Genomic DNA, 15,310 nt, shown 5'->3' on the forward strand with positions numbered 1-15,310 from the left:
CAAGCATGAAACTGAAAATGAGCACGATATGTCCCCTTTAAGGAGTCTGTATGCAACAGACGGGTTTTCGATTTCTCCGTTTATCTCAAACATTGTAATCGTTGCGATGTTGGGTGAGGTGGTTATTTATTTCTATGTCTACAGGAAGCCTTCTAAGTTGAGGCAAGGCTGATAGGAAGTAGATAAGGATGAACGGTCTGTCAGAGTGCAAAGTCACGTCCTTCCCCTTCCATTATCACACACCATCATGGTCTGATGCATCAGAAATACACAGCACGCACACACACACACACACACACACACACGCGCCTCGCTTTCTTAAAAGCAGTGTCGAAAGCAAGCCAGGATCTCCCGTTAGGAGCTGTCCTCAATCATCACATCATTAAAGAGTGGGTCATATTCATGTGTATATAATACGGATGGCCCTTTTCTGTAAAAAGCCAAAATTGACTATCAATAATAGAGTTGAGTTTGATATTATGCATAGTAATGTGAATTACTGTCAAAGTCAGCTAAGGTAAGAGTGGAATAAAACAAGTTTTGGAACATAGCGTGAAAGAAAAAGGAAAAAGATAAATGTTTCTCTTTGAAAGCAGCTCGGTGAGATTCACCTCGCGGACGGAAATTGAAAACTTAACGGGACATCGAGGATGTTAATAAACCGTCAAACACCCAAATGATCGGACCTCTGCCCCTACATTGTGAGCTATTAACAATTGAACAAGATAATTAATGAATGACGTTCTACCTCGCTGGCTTTCTGAGAGGTTTTGATTAAAGCTTGATTTCGCCACTAGAGGTTCAGCTATCAAAAATACGCCAAAATACTAGGGCTGTCAACGTTAACATGATAATAACGTGTTAACATAAATTAATTTCTCTCCCCCCAAAAAACCCTAGTACATAAATAATTCAAGAAACTTCAGGAAAAGAAGGAAACCTGCATCACTATATGAGCAAATACTGAGGACGCACAGATAAACGTCTAAGTTCAGCACCTTGTGTAACCCCATCCTCTGCTAAAACCCCAGTTAACGTCTGAAATGAAACACTTTCCATAACAACGTAGTTTTCGTGGTCACCGTCACTCACCGGGCAGAAGTAGGAGTTCTCAGCGATGTAACGCGCCACGGCCTCGTGGCTGGCCGAGGCGGCCATGACCAGCAGCAGCGCGTCGCGGGCCTGCTGTCCGATGGCGCCGTCCCGGTGGATGAACGGCACGAGGAGGGAGAAGATCAGCAGGTTGGTGGAGCCCTGTTGAGCCGGCGCCGCCCGGAACAACATCTCTAGAACCACGGGCTGCCGGGCCATGGACACACAGATCTGGTGGGGATTTACAGAGTCACAGTTATAAACGGCACTATACTATAGTCCAAAAATACAGGACAGGGTATGGTTTTGGACACCGTCTCCTGATTTTAGCAAAGCTTCGAGTTTCAAACTTATGAACCAGGGAAAATGAAACTGTGCGGTGAATGAGAATTATTCTATAATTCAGTTCTTCAGGTTTTAGTGCAGAGCTCATAGAAAATTCACAACCAATCCACCATTTCATCCAAAATTAACATTTTCTTTCCTTTTGCCTTTTACATGCATACTGCAGCTAAATTAACAAGGTAACCCTCCTGCAGCACAAACGTCCCCCTGCAGGGTTCTACTGGAGTTTCTGGAGGGGCCAGTTGCGACACGACTTCTGAAATCTAGGTAGAACGCTTTAGAATTGTAAACACTGAGTCAGTGCTGCCAGACCGTAGAATTATGGAATATATTTTGTAACCTTAATCAATGACTACATTCAATTTAGGAATTGCTTCTTAAAAATAATATTTCTTAACTTAAGGAAAACTTATCTGCCAATAGGCAATCTCTCAATTCACCTATGTATTGCGATTTTAATTTTTTTACAATTTTGAAATCTATTTTTTAATGCCAGAATCGATATATTTGCTTCATTTGAGTCTATTCGGAGGTAGAAGGAAGTTATCGCTTTTATTGTTGTAGTCTGAGTAACGTGGCGTCATATCCGTTCCGTATCCGTCAACCAAAACAAACCGCAGTAAGTAGAAAGCGCCGGAGGGTCGGCATGGATACGACCTGCACCCTCACATATAAACATGTGACTACGTCCGATTTTCAAAATAAGGTGTTAACAAAGGGAACTGTATATACAAAATACATATATGGACATAAGATTGATGGATTATATTCACAAGAAGTATAAAACATTACATATCCCTTATTAATTAAAAAGAAAATACCACTAATTTGAGAGGGAAAAGTCTTTATTCTTGGATTTTTGGGTTGCTGGGAAAAAAATAATAAATGATTCCTTACATTGACTGATATATTTGACTTCAGGACATCTCTGACTACATACATGCTGAAAATCAAACATTTTTACTTTATTAATTTAAATATTTTCCAAAGTAAAAGTCCCTAGAAATGTATGATTCAACTTTTTCCCATGGTCTAGTGTTAAAAAAGTTAACAAAAATCGCAATAAATCATAATATCAAATCGCAATAATTATAGAACTGTAATACTTAAAAATTGCAATACATATCGAATCTGCTCCCAAGTATCGTGATAGTATTGCATTGTCCTTGCCCTAGTAACTATATACACATTAGAGACGTATATAGACTGCAAGGTGAATGTACCTGGTTGAGCAGCAGTACCAGGCTGTTTTCCAGGGCTGGAGGACAACCGAGTTCTGGGTCGGCGCACGCTCCCAACAGCCTCATCAGGGGGTGGAGGACGGCTGTGTGCTGCAGCAGTGGCTGCTGGGACTGGCCGATGAGCATCTCAAACAGCTTGAGCAGCGCCCCCTGGCTGTCCGGGTCCAGGCCGCGGCGGAGGTGCCACTGAACCAGGTGCTCCAGGATGTTCTCGGTGACCACCAGCTCCAGTATGGGGCCCATGGGCGTGACGCCGGTGACGCCCTCCGGGCTCTCGGCGGGCCGCTCCTCCGCCAGCAGACATAACATCTGGTCGGTGTGATTCCTCACCGCCGTCAGGTCGTCGCTGGAGGAGGAAGGCTCCTGCTGCTCCAGCACCCAAGACACCTGAATAACAGGAACAGTGTTTTAGTGTCATGTTTAACTCTTTACATTGCGGTCTTTGTTTGAGGAGTTAAAATGAACAGAGGTGTGACCTCTAACAGGCATTTCATTCCATTTCAATTCAGTTCTGCACAAGCTTGGGATTCAGTATGCGTACGACAGCGAGGTTGTTAGACTGGTTATTAGGGCTGTCAATCCATTCAAATACTTAATCGCGATTAATCGTATGATTGCCCATGATTAATCGCAAATTAATCACACATTTTTTACCTGTTCAAAATGTACCTTAGAGTGAGATTTGCTAAGTATTTAATATTCTTTTAAGATAAAATGTAACCAAAAATTGCATAATTGTGGTGTGAAAAAAATAAACAAACGGACAAATGAGAGGTTTCGCAACATTTATCAGGAGGTCTGCCAGTCAGCGTGACTACAGCAATGATGGATTCGCAGAGCTGCGAGCAGCTTGTGCAAGATAAGAGATGTGCTGTGTTGTTGTTTAAGCAGCTTGAAGTTTGTGGTTGATGAATGTGTGAGCCGCAGGACCAGAACCGATGTGGTGAATGTTGCACAACACACATTTAGTGTTTGTAACGAACACACTTTCCCTCCACCCCAAACCACACGCAATATTAGGTACAGTGCTGGGAATCATGTAGCGACATGTAGGAGTACTTTAACATCTTGTGGACATGTTGCAATTCAGTTGCAATATGTCCACCTATTAAGACTACGGCTGTCAATCGATTCAAATATTTGATGGAGATGAATCACATGATTGTAAATGATTAATCGCAAATTAATCACACATTTTGTATCTGTTCAAAATGTACCTTAAAAGGGAGATTTGTCAAGTATTTAATACTCTTATCAACATGGGAGTGGGCAGATAGGCTGCTTTATGCAAATGTATGTATATATTTATTATTGGAAATCAATAAACAACACAAAAAAATGACAGATATTGTCCAGAAACCCTCACAGGTACTGCATTTAGCATAAAACAATATGCAACAACAGCTGTCAGTGTGTCAGTGTGCTGACTTGACTATGACTTGCCCCAAAACTGCATGTGATTATCATAAAATGGGCATGTCTGTAAAGGGGAGACTTGTGGGTACCCATAGAACCCATTTACGTTCACATATCTGGAGGTCAGAGGTCAAGGGACCCCTCAGAAAATGGCCATGACAGTTTTTCCTCACCAAAAGTTAGCAGAGCTTTGGAGCGTTATTATACCTCCTTTCAGACAAGCTAGTATGACATGGTTTGTACCGATGGATTCCTTAGGTTTTTGTAGTTTAATATGAAACCATAGCTTTAGTCTGTCTTTAAAACTGAGCCCGCTACAACCTTAAAATCACATGTTGCGTTATCGCGTTTATTTTGACAGCCTTAATTAAGACTACCGTCTGCTTCTTCTATAATGTATTTCTACTTGAACGAAATAACAAGCCTCCATGCAAAATGTCTGGTCTGGAAGGAGTGCACGGTCAGGCAGAGGCAAGGCTCTGTCCCCTATAAAACATTCAGTCAGTGATTGGACATGAGCCAGTCACACTGTTAAATTAGACTGACTGACCACTCTCATCAGCACCGGCACAGCCAACTGAAGGTGTGAACATACACACTCAGTGTCTGGACAGACGATCATTCACTAAAACAAAGAGGGAGCCTTAAAAGTCTAACTGCTGTCGCTACCATTTACTGCTCACCAAAAGTGAAACACTTACTTTTTATCTGAGAACATGCAAATATTTGTCTCAACCATTGTAACTGACTGATGATTAACCATTGGTTTATCAACAGGAAATCAAGTCATTTATCAAGCAGAAATACTCGCTGGTTCTAGGTTCTCAGATGTAGGGACGTTATGCTTTTTTCTCCACTGTATATAATTGTAAACTGAATATCTTTGGACTTTTGGTTGGACAAAACAAGCAGTATGAAGAAGTCGCCTTTAACTGTTTTCTGACATTAAATAGACTAAATTATTACACAAAACAATAAAATAATTGTTAGTTGCACCTCAGACAAAATTGAACCCAGTTCTTTCAGCCTATGTTTTGTTTTGGCACCATTAAAAGTTTGCCGAACTAGCTATTAGCAGTTCCCGTTTGCAGTGTACTCGTGGATGTACAGACAGACATCACTGGATCATTTTGATACCAAAGAAAACTTAAAAATGTGATGATTCTCAGGCGAGTTCTGGAGTTGTAAGGAGTTTTTTCCTATGATTTCTAAGTAGATTCATGGATGTTTCTTCGCAGTCACATCAGAAATAATGATATCCTCGGAAAGTGTAAGTCACACTGAATCTAAAATATGTGTCTGTGTGTTCGGATGTGACTCAGAGAAGGAGGAGTGAGAAGTGGACGAGTCACCCAGGGCGAGGTTGGAAAACCTCTGGGTTAAATGGACAGAGATGCTGTTGTCTCCACATCTCAGTAAAAAAAATTTATTCAGCAAAACCAATACCCAGGTTGTGAAAAATGAAAGGTTGAGGCCAGAAAGAGCACTGTTATTATAAGGGATGTCAATTGATTAAAATAGTTAATCGTGATTAATCGCAAATTAATTGAAAATTTTTTATCTGTTCAAAATTAACATTAAAAGGAGATCTTGCCCCAAACTGCATGTGATTATCATAAAGTGGGCTTGTCTGTAAAGGGGAGACTCGTGGGTACCCATAGAACCCATTTTCATTCACATATCTGGAGGTCAGAGGTCAAGGGACCCCTTTGAAAATGGTAATTTTTCCTTGCTAGAATTTAGCGCAAATTTGGATCCTTATGTAGTCTCCTTTGCGACAAGCTGGTATGACATGTGGCGTATGGTTGGTACGTATGATTCATATGATACCAGAATAATCACTCCAGCTTTAAAACTGAGCACGCTACAACCTCCGAAAGATCGATTGCGTTAATGCCTTAAAGAAATCAGTGGCGTTGAAACAAATTTGCGCTAACGTTGTTATCGCGTTAACTTTGGCAGCCCGAGTTATTATCAACAACTAAATATGAAATTTCATCAAAAATTCAAGAAAAGAGGAGCGTCTCCAGCTCACCTGTCTCCAGTGGTTCTCAAACACCATGAGGCAGGTCTCCGGGTCAGCGGTGCAGGGGCTGGAGGGGGCGGCGCTCCGGCCGGACCGACTCCCGGGAGCCCGCGGGTTCAACCTGCTCAGCCAGCTCATGCTGGTCCCGGTGAGAGGCAGGTCAAAGGTCACAAGAACTCAAAGACGAGAGGAGTTCCAGTAAAAAAAAAAGAAAAAAAGGTCGGAGTGTAGAAGCAACAGAAGGCAGAAAGAAATTAAGAGGGAAGAAAGGGGAAAAATGTGGGGAGGAGGAGGAGGAGGAGAGGGAGACAGGGAGAAGAGGGGGAGACAGAGGAGGGAAAGTGTATCCAAACACAGAGGAGAAGGGGAAGGAGGTCTGCTGCAAACGCGCTGTCACTGCCAGTCAGTGTGCATCGAGGAGAAGGCCGCCGCTGCTGCTTTAGAATGGGTGTGACCCCGTCCGCCCTGTAGACCCTGTCATCCAGTCTGAAGCCAACACCACTCCATAGCCAGTCAGGACGGCCGCTCTGCGCTGTGGAAACAAACACAAAACACAATCAGCATGTAAACCTGCATCTTCACAACCTTTCAAAGCTCCCCAATTATATAAATGGAATTGTGTTTTTTTTCCAAGCATATATTACTTGAATATCTCTCTGTATTTCCAGTAGTTTGGCTCTGAAAAAGCAATGTATTAGAGTGCTACAGGAATGAGTCCTAAAACCCCGGTTCCCTCGCCTGGAAGTCAATGGGTTTTTAGTCAGATGCCTGAAATAAGGTCTATTGTTAACACAGATATTTTAGATTTTAATGTTTTGTTCTACGATATAGAATAAATATCTCACTTGAGAATGAAGTGAATTTTGAAGCCTTTATGTATCTTAAAAAAGGCGGTTGCTAACAAGTGACTAAATGAGACTACTAAACGTCATCACGCCGACTCGTCCGCCTTAAAGCTGAAGTAGGCGAGATTGGAGTAAATATGATTTTAAAAAGTTATTTTTATAAAACAGTGGCTATATCGTGACCGGCATCTGAACGGCATCTGTAAGATTTCATAGACCGGAGGAAAACAAGCAGTAAGAGCTGATCTGAGGTCTGCTGTCCATCTGCTGTCTATGAGAGCCGCCTGTCAATCACTCACGAACTCCGACCAAACGGTCAAACTACGTCTTTTTGGGCCCAATGGTGTCACGTGACGGACACGGAAGTTGCAGTACCGCCATTTGGCCGTTACGAAAGTCCGGATCGACGACCGGCGCGCTTCCTGGGGGTTGGAGGGAACCCGTGCGATTCTATCTTCCTGGTTGGCCACGAAAGTAGTGGGTGAGTCACACTAGACAGCACTTTAACACCAAATCTGAAACTGATCAGAATCTGGATTAGTCTGAGCTAGTGCAGTGTTTTACCCTAATAATGCAGCATGTCTGAAGCCCACCACATCAATACAAATCTGAAAGTGTATTATTCATGCCAGAAGTTCAGGTGGGAAATATGGATAAAATATCCAATCACACTAGATTTAATTTTGCTTTATGCTAGCAAAATATACACTGTGACAACATTTGATCAAAACTTAACAGGGTACATTTCTATAGATAAAATGACCAGATGGGAATGTCTGTTTTGGCTAATCTAGTGAATAAAATGTTAATTATACATCTGTAAAATAGTAAAACTTCATCACATAGATGCTAGTATTTCCAAATAGCAGTCCGACTCATTCATGTGCAACTTATTAGCAGACATATTGAAGTGATAACTACCTCAGTGTAAAATATATGCAAAAAGAAAACACCCATTCGTTCAGAAATCTACCGTTTGTGCTGAAGAGCGTCTGTATTTTACAAGATGCATGCTTCCCTTCGGTGATTTTTGCACCACAACCATAGCAACTTAAGTATTTGCATCAAAGATATTACTGCCCACTCAACACTGCGGCTCCAGCTCCAACTCATTTTCAAAGAATGTTTGCAGAATGTAAAGGCTCCACTGCTCTACATGCAGAAAACTAAGAGCAGTCCTTTCTTGTATCAACTAAAAGTCTGTAGCTAACAAATGCGGATTTTAAGTAAAGCATAAAATAGGATCTCCTGGCAATAGAAAAATGTGAGAATATGAGAGAATGTGCATGGCCGGAGGGAGCCGAGTTGTATGCAAAGCAAGTTCTCTGTGACTCTGCTGATGAAACATCTGGTTGATCGGTTTTGCATGTTATCGCCAGGGAGCGAAGCGGCCACAGTGAACCGATGAAGAGTTTCAGTCAAACCTACAACACGTCCTTTTTATCAATGACACATTTGCTGTCATATTGAAGAGATGGATATTCAGCAGTTGAAAAGCACCTGCAAGGATTGAACCAATGTCCAGTGGATGCACAAACACCCCCGCTCCACCTTTGTGCACTGCCAGTTACTGTATTCTCCATCCACCGATCATTATTAACATCCTTTAGCCCTCATTTCACCGCTCTCATGATTCATCTAATAGAAAGGACTGGAGCTTGATGTCTCTGTGTGTTTGCATGCATTTAAGTAAGTAAGTGAGTACGTAGGTGTACTGTCGACTTTCTGCAGTAACTAGATTACATATAGAGGACCTTTTTCCCTTTCCTTTAGTGAGTTATATCATTTTTTTGTGCCTGTAAAAGGTCTGTAAAGTTACAAAGGCCAAAGTCCGCACCAAAAGGAGTTACTCTCCCCCACAGAAACACACCTCCTGAACTGCCTGAAACGCCTTGCTTGAAGTCACGCCTTTTCTTCTCTAACATGGTGATGTCACCAAGTAACACATTTGCATACTACCTGCCTAGCGCCCTCAAACAAAGCTAGTTAGTTAGAGCGGAGCTGGAGCGGGGTCCGAAGAGTTTGGTTTGGTTGACCAATTACAACAGAGTGGGCCAGCTGACCAATCAGAGCACTGGGCTTTTCGGGCGGGGCGGGGTGCATGAGCTAAAACAGAGCATTTTAGACAGAGAATTTTGAATTTTTTGTGTTATCGATAGCCGACCCTCGTTAACCGATTATTAACCGTTAAGATTAGTGTGTTGCATGCAGGGGTGCTGTGGTTGTAGTGCCTAACAAGCTGCCCCGCTGCAATGACAAGCCGATGCACAAATCCATCATTTATCACCAGCTCCAGTGTATACGCAAAACTGACAACTGAGTCCCCAGTTCACCCGTCTTGGAGAGTTAGCAGCACGATGCTGCGTGCATTGTCATGGAAACATGCAGCCACTTTCCCGGTAAGTCTCCACCGCCTCCGGTTGTCAGCTGTGTGTCAGCACAGCGTAATGTCAGCAAGTGTCTGACAGACCCTGTGTGTGTGTTTGTGTGTATGTGCTGCGTTTGTAGCTGTAGCATTGCAGGTGACTTCGTGCTCGCCCTTGTCAAACATATAATGTACGGTCTGTCAGCCTGGCGTAACGTTTACAAGTGTCCGGCAGGCCGCGTGTGAGTGTGGGGTTGTCGGTGGCGTTATAGCTGTGAACATAGCAGTGCAGTGTGTGTATAGTTTATTTGTCGGTGATTAAATGCTACAACTCCTCAAGACCCTAGCCAACTTCCTGTATTTTGCAACACCGGCTCAGACTCACTTAAGGCCACTCCTCTGAGTTTTGCTCAGCTTTTTATTTAATTATTCATATTTATTTGAACCGTTTAACTGATAGCATTAATCGGTAAATATTCTTAATGTCGGTAAATGGTTAAACGGTTGTTTATTAACATCTCTAGCTGCTGCACGGACGGTATGAGAAAAATAAAGCGTTTTTTGAACATTAAAGCATATTAACGTGTTCTAGTAGAAACCCAACATACAAGTATGCACCTGAAAATATGCAGATTAGGTCCTCTTTAAACATTATGTAAACATGAAACTGGTTTCTTTAACTGGGGAAAGGAATAAACCGTCAAAACTCTTTGCGAGTATCAAATAACCTGTCATGGTTGATAAACATTCATAGTTTCACCATGATATAGCTAAATACACTACTTCCGCTATCACATCCTAGTAGCTCCAAAAATATCTGCCGGATGTAGTGTACTTACTGATTTATTGTGAGGATTATTTGGAAAGGACTGAACAGATGGATCAACAGTGGATTAAGCTGCAGGAGTGGTTTTGATGCCTTTTTTTTTTTTGCTGACCCAACATCTGAGAACCACTTTATCAGGCCAACACTCATCTGGCCTATTTGATACTTAAAAGACAGATTCTCTTTGGAATATTCCTTTAAGAGAAACTCGGATATCAAAGTTAGATTTGTGCTGGAAAAAAACCTGATTTCACTGTAATGCATTTAGTTCAAAGTTAATGTCATAAGCTTTGGTTAATGGAGCTTGAAAGCTATTTCTGTGAATCTGTTTTCTTTCATCTTCCATAAGTGTTTGAATACAAGATCGGTCATAAGACCCCTCTGGTTGGTCCAGCAAGGTTCGAAAAGTTATTGAGTTCAATGCCACGCTGCTATTAGAGACGTATACTGTAGATAAATAAACATTAAAGTACATTTTCTTTTTTTATTCATGCTCACATAATGTGGACTGAGGTCACATGACTTGGACTTAGGTCGGACACGAGCAACAGATCTGATGACTCCCCTAAATCAATAACGCACCATGCTTTTTCTTTATGGAATTTCTCCTACAGCAGCTGTGTGAGTATCTATACACAAACGGCACTAAAAAAAGTCAGGTAAAATGTAACAGCTACGCTTCTTTTAATGATTCGCCAGCCCTCAGCAGGTGAGTCAAAGTTAATGATAGTCATGTTGCTCAGAGAAAATCCAATCTTTTCTTCAAATCAATACCCAGACATGGAAGCTGAAAGAAACGCAACTCGCAAAGAGTCAAAACAGAGATGTCTACAGCAAAATGACAGACTGAAAATAAGCACCGTCTGTCGATGATTCGCCATAAATGCAATTACCTTAACGTTGCGCGTCAGCCAGACTGCCTCAGCTTTTAAAGGCAAAACTTTCTGATCCACATAGGGAAATACAAAATGGGTTTTATTTTCATGTCACACACACACTCAGAGAGCACGATAAAAAACACTCATAAAATGAGTTCAAAGTTCAACTACAAGATTCCACTGAAGGGAGGCTGCCTTCATAAAGGCAAGAGGGTTTGTCAAAGGTTAGTGATCAAACACACCATACTGTACCACAGCTCATCTTGACTGTTATAATCTCTCAAGGCCAAGATATGCTCTCTCAAACATTCAGTAGGGCTGGAACGACACACCTATCTCCCGATTCTATACTATCACGATACTTGGGTGCCGATTCAATATGTATTACGATTCTACATGAATTGCGATTCGATATTACGAGTTATTGCGTTTTTTTAACACTGGACCATGGGAAAAAAGTTGAATCATACACTTCTAGGGACTTTTACTTTGGAAAATATCTAAATTGATTCAGTTAAAATGTTTGATTTCCAGCATGTATGTAGTCTGAGATGTCCTGAAGTCAAATACTGTATATCAGTCATTGTCAGGCATTATTGTTTTTTTTCCAGCAACCCAAAAATCAAAGAATAAAAGACATTTCCCTCACAGATGAGTGTTATTTTCTTTTTAATTTATAAGGGACATGTAATGTTTTAAACTTCTGGTGATTATAATCGTATCAATCACATTTCCATAGATGTATTTTGTATATACAGTTCCCTTTGTTAACACCTTATTTTGAAAACCAGACGTAGTCACATGTGTAAACTTCCACCAAGTCCGTCTCTAGCTCTCCCGTCAGCTCCGTTCTCTTTACACATCCATGGTCAGCTCCATCGGGGCCGTTTGATTGCATTTAACATAAATGTCAGTATATGGGTGCTCTCTGTAGCGTCGGCCCATTCGACCACGGAGACGAGAGCGACGGCCGGCTCGACCGCATGTGTGTGTAACCCAAAGTGTTTCCATCCTTTACTGGATGTGTAGTGTTTACCACGCTGGATTTAACATGTGAGGCTGCAGGTCGTGTCCATGTGCAACCCCCGCCGTTTTCTACTTTTTTCGTTTCGGGTCACTGCGTCCGACTGCGGTTTGTTCTGGTTGACGGATACGGAGCGGATATGACGTCACGTTACTCTGACTACAACAATGAAAGCGGTTACTTCCTTCTACCTTCACATAGACTTAAATGAAGCAAATATATCGATTCTGGCATTTAAAAAATCTAAAAAAATTGTAAAAAAAAACAAACTGAAAAGTGGGAAATAAAAAAAGTTTGTTTCCAAAGTTTCTGTAACTTCCTACAACAGACAAACTGACAGCCACGCCTGCTTTCTGCAGGAATTGTCAAGGTGTGGACAGGTGTGAGAACTGACAGAGCTTCAAGATCTCTGCATATTCTGTACTCACATTTCTACTTTTGTCTCGGTCTGTTTTCACTGTTGAACGTCACCGATCACTTTTGTGTTTGCAGCAGTAGAGGCAGCAAGAGGTCATGGCAGCAGCTGCCACGCACATGAGCTGATAACTCCCTTCACCTAATGCCCATTTTTAAGTCAGTGGCAAAGCTGATCTTAAACACACACACACACCAGAAAATGTTGCAACCTGCGTGCTACCTGTAACTGCAATCATTCATTTCCTGTAGCCTGTTTACTGCTCTCTTGTGCCAACAAATATCTCCTCCATGTAACCACCACCCCTCACTATGACAACCAGCTTCTCAACCCACCTTCAAATGATGTCTCTGTACATATTAGGGCTAAATTAGGGATTAGGGATAAATATTTAATCGCGATAGTCGCATGATTGTCCATAGTAATTGTGATTAATCACAAATTAATCACACATTTTTTATCTGTTCAAAATGTACCTTAAATGGAGATTTGTCAAGTATTTAATACTCTTATCAACATGGGAGTGGATTAAATATGCTTCCTTTATGCAGATGTATGTATATATTTATTATTGTAAATCAATTAACAACACAAAACAATGTCGAATATTGTCCAGAAACCCTCACAGGTACTGTATTTAACATGAAGAATATGCTCACATCATAACATGGCAAACTGCAGTCGAACAGGCAACAACAGCTGTCAGTGTGTTGACTTGACTATGACTTGGCCCAAAAACTGCATGTGATTATTATAAAGTGGGCATGTCTGTAAAGGGGAGACTCGTTGGTACCCATAGAACCCATTCACATATCTGGAGGTCAGAGGTCAAGGGGACCCCTTTGAAAATGGCTATGCCAGTTTTTCCTCGCCAAAATTTAGCACAAGTTTGGAGCGTTAATTAGCCTTCTTTGCGCCAAGGTAGTATGACATGGTTGGTACCGATGGATTCCTTAGGTTTTCTAGTTTCATATGATATCATGAGCTTCACTCTGAGCCCGCTACAACCTCTGAAAAATCTATTGCGTTATTACCTTAAAGAAATTAGTGGCGTTAAAACGAATTTGCGTTAAGGTGTTATTATTGCGTTAACTAAAAATATATATATTTTTTTACTGATATGGTACACAGATCAAAATCCAAACTTATTCTGAGAGAGTAGATTTCAGCCTTAAAAGTGAACTGATCAGCCACAACACAAGACATCTACACTGCAGAAACGGTCATGCTCTACTTAGGTGGGTCACTTTCACTGAGTTCTCCGGAGATGTCACTGACTGTACAAGTGAAGCAGAACTAACTTCAAATGCATCAGCTTGCCATTTACAAAGCAGCAGTACAAGAACTTTGCCTATATAAAGTACAGTCTAGGGCTGCAACTAGCAATTACTTTCCTTATCAATTAATATTAGGGCTTTACCGAATACTATTTTTTGGGCTTCGAAGCTTCAGTGAGAAATATTCAAAAGGTATTCTAAGCTTTGGGACAGTGCCACTGCTGCACAACTGTACGCACACGCACTTCTAAACATAACAAAAAGCGATATCCGTCTGAGAATAATTAATAATAATTCATATTGCATATGAATAATGAATAATGTTGTGGGATTATTCCTTATTTCATGGGATATTAAGGGATTTATACATTATTACTACGTACTTATATTAAAAAAAAAAAAAAAGCATTTGAATACTGGCAACGGTTGAAGCTTCAAAGCATTCGGGTCAGCCCGAATTAATATGCATCTTATTTTCTAGATGAATTGTTTGTCTGGTGTATGCAAAGTCAGAAAATATTGAAAAATGCCCATCACAATTTCCCAGAGCCCAAAGTGACATATCTAAATTGCTTGTTCTACCAAAGATAATTAATGTTGTTGTACTGTTGTCGAGACAAATATTCACATTGGAGAAGCTGAAACCAGTGAATTTTGGGCATTTTTGCTTATAAAAAAAAAAACACGATCAATTGTCCCTTTTGTTGCCGATTACTTTTCTGTCGGTCGATTAATCGAACAGCTCCAAGCAGTCTAAAAACAGCCTAATTATTTGAGCATGAAAATGCACTCTTGACCTTACTAATGGAAGCCTTGACATGCATTATAAGGATCCGGAAAAAAAAAAAAAAAGCTAGTAAGAGGACTTTGAGTTCAGTTCAGGAGTCTGATCACGCATTTGTTGTTTTCCATACTTGCATGTTTTCTATACTCTGTGCTGCAGACACATTTCAGTCAATACTCAGAAATAGGGATGCACTGATCCATTTTCTTCAGTTCCGATACCGATAGCGATACCTGGGCTTCGGATATCGACCGATACCGAGTACCGATCTGATAACAGTCTTAAATGAATAAGCCGTATGCCTCACTGTGAGGAAGTGACTGGGATCATTCTTTTATGTGTAAGGAAACGATAGGCTTGACTTAAACATTGCTTTCTGAACTTTGTTAAACAAAATGCAACAAACAAATACATAGATATAAATGTATTGAATTATTCAATATTAAAATAATAAGTCGTACACCAGCAACTTGGTAAAAAACCTTCAAAATGAACAGGGATTACAGTTAAAGTGTACACCTTTTAAATGCACCAACAAATTGGTCAAAACTTAAACAGGGATTAAAATTCCAGTATATAATCTATATAGTAAATTCATATAGAATTGAATTGACTACATCGGCCCCATTGTCATCGATAACCGATCCAGCTGTTTGAGTCAGTATCGGCCCGATATCTGATCCAGTATCTGTGCATCCTCCCTCCTCAGAAAAGTAATGGTGTTCAATACCCAAACCCTAAACTAAATTCATATCTCTACCATATTACAATCTGTT

The 15,310-nt window shown here is 40.9% G+C and overlaps 1 protein-coding gene across 1 annotated transcript in view; it reads right to left on the reverse strand.

Annotated features, from left to right (window-relative positions):
• Positions 1–15,310, reverse strand: part of fhip1b (FHF complex subunit HOOK interacting protein 1B) — a 32,440-nt gene that overhangs the window by 16,171 nt on the left and 959 nt on the right. The window contains exons 2-4 of the mRNA XM_074658161.1: positions 6,130–6,652; positions 2,661–3,065; positions 1,093–1,323 (exon numbers count right to left, since the gene is read on the reverse strand). Coding sequence (XP_074514262.1) covers positions 1,093–1,323; positions 2,661–3,065; positions 6,130–6,258 — 765 coding nt within the window. The 5' untranslated portion in view covers positions 6,259–6,652. The remainder of the gene's footprint in view (positions 1–1,092; positions 1,324–2,660; positions 3,066–6,129; positions 6,653–15,310) is intronic.

The sequence above is a fragment of the Sebastes fasciatus genome, chromosome 14, assembly GCF_043250625.1.
Source record: "Sebastes fasciatus isolate fSebFas1 chromosome 14, fSebFas1.pri, whole genome shotgun sequence".
NCBI classification, from domain to species: Eukaryota; Metazoa; Chordata; class Actinopteri; order Perciformes; family Sebastidae; genus Sebastes; species Sebastes fasciatus.